Genomic DNA, 12,083 nt, shown 5'->3' with positions numbered 1-12,083 from the left:
TATAAACACGGTTCAGTTTAAAAAATAGGCACGGTTCGATTCTAGAAATAATGATTTAGTATGTGTACTTTAAAGATGAATGATTGTAGTGCCATAACGCATCATAATTTTAGGTTCTTTCAGAATTTGTATCACGATCATATATGAAGAGCTAGTTATATCCTTTCTAATCTAAAATGAAAGTTTTATAAAACACTAGCCTCTCCGCATGCGCATCATACGAAAGGCCTTCTTTTTAATCACGGGCGCTACGCGCCCCTTTAATTTGAATATGCATGTGAGGATCTTTACATCATATTTTTCTCATGCGAGTGCAAAATGCTTTTTTTACAACTTATTTAACATTGTTATTTAGTAAGAAATGGTTTACATCACATTGTAATTTGTGAATTGTGCGTGCGTGAACCTTTACATCATTTTTTTCTTTTTCTTCATGAAACGTTGGTTGAGGAACTCCATAAGAAATGCAACAAAAAGTGAAGGTGGCATCACCTATAAATGACCCACTTAGCAGACGTATTTCTATTTTTTCACCCGGTTGGGGTATCTCTGTTGGAGTGAAAACTCTTAATCTCAACAAACTCATTCTTAAAGAGTTTAAAAAGAAGAAATGAAAAAATGCATATAGGAATGCATGATGTAAATGACTCATATTCCAGAAAGATGAGTAATGCATAGTAGACAGTATTTGAAAATGGAGAAATTGTTGGAGAAAAGTTCACACTGAACAATTTTGTCTTGTTTTTGTGAAGACAAATGAATCATATTAATATAAACAAAATAAAAATTGAAAGGTTGAATAGAAAAACTCTGAAATTTCAAATCAATGAAGAGTTGTAATGCAGGTAGGTGACAACCTCTAATATATTTCTCCTATCATTTCCATAAAACCTGATTTGTTAAAGTCCGCTTTAAATTTTTGGTATTCCTACACAAACCAATAAAAAAGAACACAATAATTTATCTGATAAAAGAAACGGTATCATGAGGAAAAAATATATGGAGTAACAGTAACTTGTATTTACATCGTGTGAAGTCATTCATGTATAATCACATGCATAAACTCTCCCCTAGCGTACGCATTTCTGCCGATTCAAAAGTAGATAAAAGGGACTTCTGGCTGGGAAGTCCACAAAAAAATGTCAGTTCTTAAAGAAGCATTTTTCAATAAAATTTAATACATCACATGTAAAAATGTCGTAAAAATGTAATGAAAACAAAATCATACGGTATCTCCTCATGCCGATCAGATAAGACTCCATTTGAGTGAGTTGCGAAGCTCTTACCCTAAAAAATAGACAAAATTGAAGAACAAATGAATCCAACTCTACAGAGTCCATGCAATGAGTCAAATGCGATGCAGCATATGATAAGATCAAATCCCCAACCTGCTTTTGAAATTGCTCATAGATGACCAAGTCAGTTTTCTCTTCACATATTCCCATTTGCTGTCACGTGGGAATTACTACTCCCATTATCACAGCTCCATCAGTGGATTGCTCATTCTACTGCAACTCCGGTGTTTTCTTTCTACCAAACTTGGCATCATAAAACAATTTAAAATCCTAAAAATATAATATTAGATGAGATAAATCCACGAGTTCTTTATACAATCTTGTCCATTAGATCAAGATTCGCAACTACACAATCTATTCAACCAAAATTTAATCCAAATCTACTAAACTCTAAGCATGTAATTAATCCCAAAACAAAAATTATATTAAAATAAATTTGAAAACAGAAGCAAGCAAAACAAAAAAATAAAAAAATAAAAGGTTTGATTTCGTTTGCATATAAAATTAAATAAGTGCATGCATTCAACATCCACGTTACGACGCCAAGAAGTGGATTGAGTTCATATCAGCAACATCCTACCCTTATCTTAATCATTACTCTATCTAAATCCTAAATTTGTAGAAAATGCATCGAAATAACATAGTGATACATTGTGTTGGTACAAGTATACAGACATGTTATCATTGACATCCCAAAGTTTTCGTGTGTACATTTGAAAAAATGAAAGGAGAAAAAAGTGCAAAGCAAATACCTATCAAGAGATATCAGAGATTTCGATAGGAGCCCAAGCCATTAACATATTTCCAACACGAAGTCAGCTTCCTTCATGGTCCACACCATTCTCTGTACCTTTACCCGCAAAAATGGAAGAATTGTAATAATTATTGCTTAAAGTGAAATTAATAAAAAATTAATTAATGAGTAGGCAAGTACTGCTGAAAGCGAAGCTGGTGGTCAGGGACGTTGTCGATGAGATTGATCTGATCATAACGAGAGAAGGCACGTCTGAGAGATGGGAGTGATTATTGGATTGCGTGTTTCAGGTGGTCTTCTTTCCAGAGGGTCCAAATGAGGTTTGATAATGCCCCGGCTACTCTCGCTCTTGACACCATTTTAATTTCGTCTTTGTCTCTCTCTTTCTTATTCTCTCCTTCTCTACATGTTTCTGTCGTCATTGATGTGCTACAAAATAACTGTAAAGTTCAAAAAATCCAAAAATCCAAAACATAATTAATTAAAAAAGATAAAATTAATTTGGATTAATTTTAAAAACCCTTGAATTTCTTATAGTTTTCTAGGCAACCAAACGGAGAAGTGGAAGTTACGATTCAAGAAAAGAACCCATTGATTGTTCTCGATGTTGAATTCGTAGAAGGTGACGTGGGCGGCCGTAATCAGAACCTCTTTGATGAAGGGATCGTTTCTCTAGAGAGACTGACCATTTTGGTGTTATGTTTTACCTAGAGATAAAGGCAATGATTCCGTTTTTGTATGGAAAAGTAAGGCCCATACATAGAAACTGGATGAGTGCAAGGGAACGGGAGATGTTAGAGCGCAAGGGATCGTGAAATTGGAATGGGAGACTACTACGACAACTGCTTCAAATACAGTTTCTTTCTCTAGTGTTGAACCTCCCAACTCAGATTGTGGAATTCTATGGGGGAGAAAACTGCCCACTACCGCTTAGCAGTTGAGAGGCTTAAGCACATCTACTTGGTTTTTTTTTTTTTTTTTTCAATTTTCCGTTTTCTTTTCCAATACTTTTTGAATTTTTTTTTTATTTATTTATTTATATTTTCTTTCTACTATAACCTTCTTTGTTACATATATGGTAAAGATAGTTTTTTTTTTTTTTTTAATTTGTGTTTTTTAACTGCCCACTACTGCTTAGCAGTTTATGAGGGTTAATTGTTAAGCACGTCCATTTATAGATTTTTTTTTTATTTGTTTTCTATTCAGTAATGGTTGTTTACGAATTTGTCCTCATTTTCGAAACTTTTGTGGTTTTTTATTGTGAAGGAAACAAAGGACAATATTGGGTTTATCAAATGCTTCACCAAACTGGGGCTCTCACTTTATGTATATAGATGAAGAAAAAAATCACAATCGGAGGGTAGAAATTATGAAAAAAATCACCTAAATTTGTGTAAATTGAGTGTGGATGCAAAAGAAACTCTAGAAAAACACGCGGATGAGAGGTTTGTGCTGAAGACGAAGGAGACTTCATAAGACGAAAGTGAGATCTTCCTTTTTTCTGTACATTTGGGGTTGGAATGATCGTTTTCCCTCTAGAATGTGTGGTAGATTGGCGGTACTATCTCCGATGTTTGCAACTGCTGCAACCGGCGTTCTGTTTTGTGCGACAACGTATTTGACAGTTCTACTCTAATTTGGACGGAGTGTTTGTCAGTTTTTATCAATTTTCTTGTTTGGTTTTGGTGGAAAGATAGAATGTGATGCAGTATTTATTGATTTAAGGGTCACAATGAAATTTTAAATATGTATATTTTTATCTGGTGGTTGAAAATTGTCATTATTCAGATGAATACATATATTATTCGAACAGTAGAATTTCGTTGTATTATATTACAATTTTGACCCTATATTAATTGGATGGTTATCCGTTACTTTTGAGTATGGACTAGAACATTTTTGACATTTTGAATGTTTCACCTATTTGAGCTTCTCACTTTATATATATATATATACTTCCACAGGACCACATCTTCTCGATTATCACCTGTAAATAGAAAGCGGACTGGAGGCAAAATTGACTGGAGAAAATTGATGGGAATTGGATTTTGGGGAGTGCTAGTGCTACTTGGGAACTGGAACGTGGTATGGTTCTATTAGGTCAAAAAAAAAAAATATATATATATATATATATTTTTTTTTTTTTTTTTTGTATGTGAGTTTGTTTCCTATTCATGAGGTTTTAGTTTTTTTATGTACTGTCTTTTACATTAAATAAAATTATTAAATGAATTTTGGTTAAAATAAACTTATAGTCTAAACTATTTCCATTAAAAATCTTCCATTAATATAATCACAACAATTTTATATAAAAGTTTATCAAACATTCGACACTGCTTTTGTTGTTAAAAACATTTTTACAAAAAAAAAAAAAAAAAAAAAAAATCAAATACTAAACTGCTTTACTTATAAGTGTTTATTCTCACAACACATATAAGTATTTATAAGTAATTTTTTTTTTTAAAACTAAGTAATAACAAACTAGCTCTTAAACTCCAGTCAGAGCTCTAGGCCTAGACTGGGCAAACCTAGTCCTATATATTCTAAATATCATATGGTAGAAACTTGAAGTACATATATTGAGCATGGGCTCTTCTATAACATGGGCACAGCTCTGAGGGGCTGAGCTTTTTGTAAGGTGATACCAAACTTCTCATCCATGTTCATAGTCTCCGGTGTAATTCCGTCTTCAAGCTTCCAGTTGTCAAAACAGTTAATAAGTGAACCCAACATTAAGTTCACCATTCCCACTGCCAATGGCAAGCCAGGACATAATCAATTTCCGATCCCAAAAACCTCTCTGGGTTGAATGAGACAGGGTTGTCCCAAATGCCGGGCTCTCTGCCGATGGCCCATGCATTGACAAACACTTGTGCACCCTTTGGTACAGTGTACCCGCAGATTTCTACGTCTGCATCAGCTTTTCGGGCACCACTGGGTGCAACCGGAAGGTCTCTTTGATTGTCAATTTTCTCACATTACAATCCAATGCTTTAACATTATTAGGGTATTCGGTCAATTTAAATCTTTTGTTGGGTTAAACATTTGGAAAGTCTCTCACATTAACATCATTAGGATATTCAATCAATTTGCATGTTTCATTGGTTTAAACATTTGGTGCACCACTCAATCTGTTTGAGATCTCACATTCGATCGATTTACATATATCGTTACATTTAAAAAAATTGGTGCAGTTCCATTATCCCACAGACCCCATCCAGGTAAGCATGTTCCATTATCCCACACCTCTCAATTATTTATCCTCACTTCAACCTGCTCCTCTTACTCTTCTCCAATGTGGGACATATTAGTTCACCAAAAAAACCAAAAAAACCAAAAAAACGTGGGACATGTTATCCCACTACATATACAAAACATCTCATTTTAATACACTTTAACAAAATGTTGATTAATTATAGAACCTACAAAATCTTCAATCAGTTGGCAACGACTTTTAGAGGCTAAGCCATCTGTAAGGTGAGCCCGAACTTCTAATCAAATGAGTTAATAGGTGACCGCAAAATCAAGTGTAACAACTGCATTGCCAATAGAAACCACGAATATTCTCCCCCCACCACCAAAAGGAATACGCTCAAAATTCCGGCCTAAAGCATCAATTTCCGACCCCAAGAACATCTCCGGCTCAAATGAGTTAGGACTGTCCCAAATGCTAGGGTCTCTGGCTATGGCCCATGCATTGACAAACACACGTGAAAATCCCTAGTTTGCTAAATCCCTATGATCCAATTGTATACACCATAACCAAAAAAATTGAAGATATAGCTGCCTTAGTACTACAGTCTAATAATGTTCCTTTTCACTTGTAAATCAAAGGTCTTATGTTTAATTATTGCCAAAAGCAAATTTGAACCACATTATTACTAACCTATTGTGAGGCTAAGCTCACCCTCTCCCTTTTAGTGTAAATAATATCGTATGTTAAAAAAATTAATAAAAAAATTAAAAATAAAAATAAAAGCAATTATAATACACACACATATATATATATATATATATATATATATATATATATATATATTTCCTACCTCAAAGGTAAATGCGAAACCAAAATCCATAAATTACAGGGGGCTGTACATTCCGCTATTTGAAAAGAAACAAAAAGTGAGAAAATAGAAAAGAAAAAAAAGATGATGCAACACTGAAATTTACAGCACCATGGGAGCTAACACTGGTAAACAGAATAGCTTTTGCTCTTCCATAAAAACCTAAATGGTTTGCTCATCTTTCTTCTTGAGAAGGATTTGCATAGCGGCTTTGGTTCCGGTGCACTCATGGGGTTGTCACTCTTTTCAACAGACAGATGCACCTCCGCCTCAGGAGGTGGTTGGTCTCTCTGTCTCTGCTCACGGAACAGCATTAACAGCTTTTGAGCCTTCTCTTTTCCTGTTGATGTGCCATTAACGGAAATAGACACCAACGCCGGTATCACTCCTTCCTTCAGGACCATCTGACTACATTTCTCGCTCCCGTTACACAACATAAAGAGACATGAGACAGCTTGCTCCTGCTCAATGGGTTGATCGGCCTCCAAAATTGTTGCTAGTGCACTTACAAGTCTCGAATTCGACATCATTTCATCTCTGGCAGAACTACTTGAACCCAAATTTATCAATACAGCTACACATTTTTCTGTCCACATCTGATCGCCAGAGTCCGCAAGAAGGGATTGGAGACCACTGATAATACCAGCTGACATAAGTTTAGGAATATTTGACGGGACACTCGATAGATTGTACAGGGCATGGAGGGCATCGAGCTTGCATTGGGTTTCAACATTCGCTTGAAGGAGCTGGGTCAAGAAAGGGACAGCAGGGCTTGTTCCAATTATAGGCTTGGCTTCTTTGAGGCACGAGAGATTCAAATAGAGCGCTGTTGCAGGTCCATGAGAATTGGGATTGGAGATCATTTCCTCCAGCAACGAAATTACCCCTGATGCTAACATTGCTTCCTTGTTTCTGAAAAAAATAAAAATAAAAAAAAATCAACGAAATTAAAACTATTCTCAAGTATCCAAGGTTTAGAGAAGCATAGAACAGAGCCAAAAATTCTGACATGTTACTCAAAATGCTGCACAGCATAGATACAGACCTTTCAACACATTCCAAGTGATAAACGGAGAATCAACATCTAATAATTAAAAACAAATCATGAAAGCCAATGCATCATTCTCTACACCCATGACGCAAGGAAATATCAACACATCGTAGACAATTATTTATACACTTCACCCTATCCCGGATGCTTTTTTTATTGTTGAAGACACCGCATTTTGATGCTTAATAGAACTCTGAAGTTTTCAGTACAAAACGAATCAAAATATTGTCATAAAACTAGTTATTGCATTCGATTCTTTTAAAATTATTAAACAACTATACCTGTTATTGTTGACAGCAAGATTGAAGAGAGCCATGGCTCCACTTTCCTGAGCCAAACAACCCGCTTCACGCAAAGCTGAGCTCAGAAAATGTAGAAGTGCTTCAACAAATCCATTAGCACCCATGTACATCCTGGCCTCCTCATCCTCCTTCAGCAAGAGCCTTATTTGCTCCACTACCTCGCACCTCTTCCTGAAGTCTTCCTCTTCATTCAAGGTGGTTAAAAGATCCTGATAACTTTCGAAAACATCAAGCTCAGACTCTTCCTCTAATGGAGACACATCTTCTGTTTCATTTCCAATGTTCTCCTTTATAGTATGGCTCTCCTCTAAAGGAACCACCTTGACACCCTTCACCTTGCAAGAGCCAACATTACCCATAGATTTTGAATCAGTGGACTCAGACTCAAATGCAAGCCTCCAATAGTTGAGGTCAAGAGACTCTGGGGGACCATCAGGAACACAAATTCCATTCTGTTCACACCAACTAGCAATGAGACCTTTGACACAATAATTGGGAGTTAAAAAAAGATGAGACAGCTTCTGTTGAGTCTTTGGGCAGGTATTGTGCCCATCACCGAACCATTTCTCAATGCAAATCCTTTCATATGTCTGACCAGAAGCGATGATGACCGGATCATACATAAGCTGCAAGGATATCGGACACCTCAGTTCTTCAGGTGGAAGAGGCATCTGACCTGATTTCCGATTGTATGGCTTGGAATTAAAAGAACTTTTGAAATTAAAAGAACTAAGTTTTGACAGTTGTCGATCAAATGCCTGAACATTGCCACCGGGCCCAGCATCCTCAATGGAACCCTGAATAGTGGGAGAACAAGGAGCAGAACCTTGTGAATCATTGTCATCTGAGATTTCACTTCTAAACAGCTTGGAGTATTTTCGCATAAGATGTAATAAATAAGCCACAATTGACTCTTTCCGCTTATCTTCCTCAGCACGGGCTCTTTGGATGACTTTCTTTAAAGCTCTTCTCTCAGTAAGAGCTGCCCTGGAAGAGGTAATACCAAGTTTGATAGCAGCCTGATGAAAAGATTCCAGCTCATTATTGTCATTACAATTGTCAAACTTTTTCCCTTGCTGGAGTAGTGCAATTATTTCATCGCCAACTTTCTTCTCTAAGGGATCAAGTGCCAGCACAGTACCCTCAAGTTCACTAACAATCTCTTCAATCTGAAACAAGATCAACAATATACTGTGTTTAGAACACATCTAAGTGATGTACACAAAGCATCATGACCACGGAATGCTAGCATCACAGGTTAATTCAAAAACTTCAAATGCAATTACCACCAACCAGGAAAAGAAACTGCAAAAGGACCTTAAAGAATAATTACCTGAGAACCAATAGATTGTGGAACAATGTCTTCAACACGCCTAAGACTATCCATGAGAGCACATCTTGCCTTCTCAAACTTTGAGAGCACAGAATCCCCAGTTATAGCCTGAATGATAAAAATAATTAGGCCATTATACACACAACACAATTTATACACAACCTCATCATGCATGAAACAAATATAAACACCAAAAGAGAAATCTATTCCTCCACAGTAGAAGCGGGGAAATAATTGTTTACTCGAAAAGTTGGAGTAGCGATAACTGCATAAATTACAAATGCAATATTGAGGGAATACCTACCAAGTAAAGTTTACTACATTCTGAGCAATGCTGAAGAACATTCTTAGCCTTTTCAAGTGCCACATGCAACGAACATAATGCTTGGATACCAGACTTGCTCCTAGGTCGAGCTGCTTCCAAAGAAGGAAATATCGACGTTATTTTGCAATAAATTGCAGAGAGTGCCTTGCACAGCTCTCCATGCAACTGCAGAAGAAAACGAAGAGAGTCAACCAACGATCTACGATGATAAAACCGTAAGACAAATCAAAAGGTGATATTCAGAGGACCCATGGTGACAGTGATAAAATAAGCATGCACGACACTTGAAAATGCATATAAACACATTCTAGTTCGTTAGCAAACATAATTGCATTGATTGTTCAACCTTGGCATCGCTGGCCGCGAATAAGCTTTCTTCAACCTCAGTAATATCCATGATTCAAACTCACTTGAAAGACTATGATGCAACTTTAAACACCTGCATTGTTAGGAAAGATTGTGAACCAGAATTAGCCAAGGCATAAGGAAAGCTTCACAATTAAACATCTAGAGCGTTAAGACAGAAATATATCGAATCGCTACAACTAATACTGCACAGACTAAATAGGTATGGCAGTGAAAATACAACATGTGCGCTGTTGGGTTTCTTTGAAAACTGAGGATTAAGCAGAAAACAAATCAAGCAGATGAATATAACATCCATGTTTCCAATGATTCAACTGAAAATCCAATCAATACATTATGCCCACTCATTCATTCCTTGACATTGGAATACTTATCAAATGAACCCGTATTCGAAACACTTATTTTCACGGAAACCAAACAGAGCATTCGAAAATCGACAGGCCGCAGAAAGGGAAGAAAAAAAAAAAAAAAAATCAAATAGGCAAAAAAAAGAAGAATTCACAGTTGATTCAGACAATAAATTATCTTCAGAAGAACCAAAAAAAAAAAAAAAAATCAAAACAAAAACGAATTGATTTGGACATTTCATCCAATGGTGAAAGATACAGAATCTCAGATAGCAATGTCGAAAAGCAAACCCACACAATTGTAATGGGATATTCCAGCCGTTCCTCCAAAAACTCAACTTTTTCAGACACCGAAAAAAAGAATGGAATCGGAAAACGACCTTCTACGAAACCACCATGGCCAATCACAAAACTCCAAACTTGCGCGCGCAGAGAGAGACAGATGAGAAATGGGGGAGAACCCCGCAATTATAGAAGCTCGCTGCACTAAACTTGAAGAGTTAACCACCACAACCCGGCAATTTCTTACGATTCAGATGCGGAACAGAAGCACCCAAAACGAGGGATTTCGGATAACAGATTGGGAATTTACAGCTCAATGCCGCTGACAAATATCAAAAATTAAAAAACCTTCCGAGCAGCTAGGGTTTGTGGGAGGGAGCTGAGTACCGGAAAAATGAAACGGGGAGGAACTATGGAGGCTTCATAAACGAGCATTTGGGAAAAATCCAGCAACCGAATTGAAAATTAGGGTTTCGTCGATGATCTGTACATTCCCATTTCATTAGAGTTTAGGTCTGAAAAAAGATTCGAAAATAGAGGAGCGAATTTGTGGGAGTTTTAGGGAGGGACAGAAGGGAAGGGAGATTGGATTTTTTTTTGTGTCTGAGGAGTTGAGATCTGCTGACAACCGCACTGTGGTTGTGACATGTGTTCCGCACTCAGGAGTTTATTTATGCTGTTTATGTTTTTAAAAAATATATATCTGTTTAAAGAACTAATTAGAAATTGTTTGAAAACTGATTGGGAGTTTATTTATGGTGTCTCCTTCCTATTAATTGTTTAAATTTGTTTTGTTTAGTCATGATTAAAATAAAATGTAAAAGGCCCTAAAAAAATTGTGTGAAAAATTGAATATTTAATTAATTGATATTATTTAAATTTTCAATTTTTCAAATGTTGTGTCTAAGAAAATTACTTCAATTGACCGTCAATTTATTATATTTGTCAAATAAATGAATAACTTGGTATTTACAAAGTTTAATGGTTCATTTTTTTAATATAGAACAATAATGTGACGGTTAAAAAGATGGAGTGTTTGAAGTAAAATTATAGAGATTTGAATAGACAATATATTTATGAGTTAATTAAATAGTTTGCCTAATATTTATACAATTAAATACGCTAATTACGATCGAGTAGACGAATTAGGCGCACATACATAGTGGATGTGTGTATCTTCAATTTTTTTTTGTTTTTCAATTTTTCAAATGTTAATGTTTGTATGAATATATTGGAAACTGTTTTTAGCACTTAAAATTCTCAATTTAGACTATCTCCAAATGAGATGTCAAATTTTAAATAGAATGTCATGTAATCAAATTTGAAGGTAAGAGCAAGCTCCAACTGATATATCAATCTTTGAATTGACATATGAGTTTTCATACGTCAAATTCAACATATGAGAAAATATGATATCAAATAATTTTTAATTATTTTATTGTGTGAATCTCATTAATACAGCAATTATAAATTTTGAAATTTTATTTTAATTGATTTTATTTTAAATAGATCCTACAGATACCATATACATAAACTATTAATATTAATTGATATTGTCAAATATGCCGCATTTGCCTCCCTGGTTCAGCGGCCGACAGTTGCCGACCTCCTCGTTTGTCGGTTTGCGAATCTGTCATAAATGTGCGCGAATGACGAAATTGCCTCGTCAATTGAAATTTTTGGTGGCAAATAGAAAATGGGGTGACTTTTTGCCAGTGATGCCACCCCGAGTGAAAACTATTGGTTCCTAATTTCCCATTGCATTTATGTGACATTCCAATACGACCCCAAATCACTAGATTATGCATATATCCTGATCAAAGTTAGTTATGCTCATTAATCTAATCTAATGCCTAATCATGTCCAATACTTTAATTAGAGGAAATATATGTCTATATATGCAATACCTGATCTTTTATAGATCAAAAAATGTCGTTACTTATCACGTAACATTGTTTTCATTG

General features: G+C 35.6%; 1 protein-coding gene across 1 annotated transcript; it reads right to left on the bottom strand.

Moving 5' to 3' along the window:
• Nucleotides 1-6,096: 6,096 nt before the first annotated feature.
• LOC137736968 (U-box domain-containing protein 6-like) lies at nt 6,097-10,745 on the bottom strand. Its single transcript, XM_068476298.1, has 6 exons — nt 10,218-10,745; nt 9,471-9,563; nt 9,104-9,289; nt 8,800-8,907; nt 7,446-8,635; nt 6,097-7,025 (listed from the first exon to the last, which is right to left on the bottom strand). Exons 2-6 carry the CDS (start codon nt 9,519-9,521, stop codon nt 6,233-6,235), a joined length of 2,328 nt encoding a protein of 775 aa, XP_068332399.1. The 5' UTR covers nt 9,522-9,563; nt 10,218-10,745; the 3' UTR covers nt 6,097-6,232.
• Nucleotides 10,746-12,083: the final 1,338 nt, after the last annotated feature.

The sequence above is a fragment of the Pyrus communis genome, chromosome 6 (genome assembly GCF_963583255.1).
Source record: "Pyrus communis chromosome 6, drPyrComm1.1, whole genome shotgun sequence".
In the NCBI taxonomy this organism is placed as follows: domain Eukaryota; kingdom Viridiplantae; phylum Streptophyta; class Magnoliopsida; order Rosales; family Rosaceae; genus Pyrus; species Pyrus communis.
The sequence above is the reverse complement of the archived record's forward strand: the minus strand, read 5'-3'. Positions and strand labels throughout refer to the sequence as shown.

What these genes read in the sequence shown, in the direction of transcription:
- LOC137736968 (XM_068476298.1), bottom strand. Translation starts at nt 9,521, where the DNA reads ATGGATATTACTGAGGTTGAAGAAAGCTTATTCGCGGCCAGCGATGCC. An exon ending in AATGTAGTAAACTTTACTTG is followed by an intron (nt 8,908 to 9,103) that starts GTAGGTATTCCC and finishes TTTATCATTCAG; the next exon opens with GCTATAACTGGGGATTCTGT. An exon ending in CACAATCTATTGGTTCTCAG is followed by an intron (nt 8,636 to 8,799) that starts GTAATTATTCTT and finishes ATCTTGTTTCAG; the next exon opens with ATTGAAGAGATTGTTAGTGA.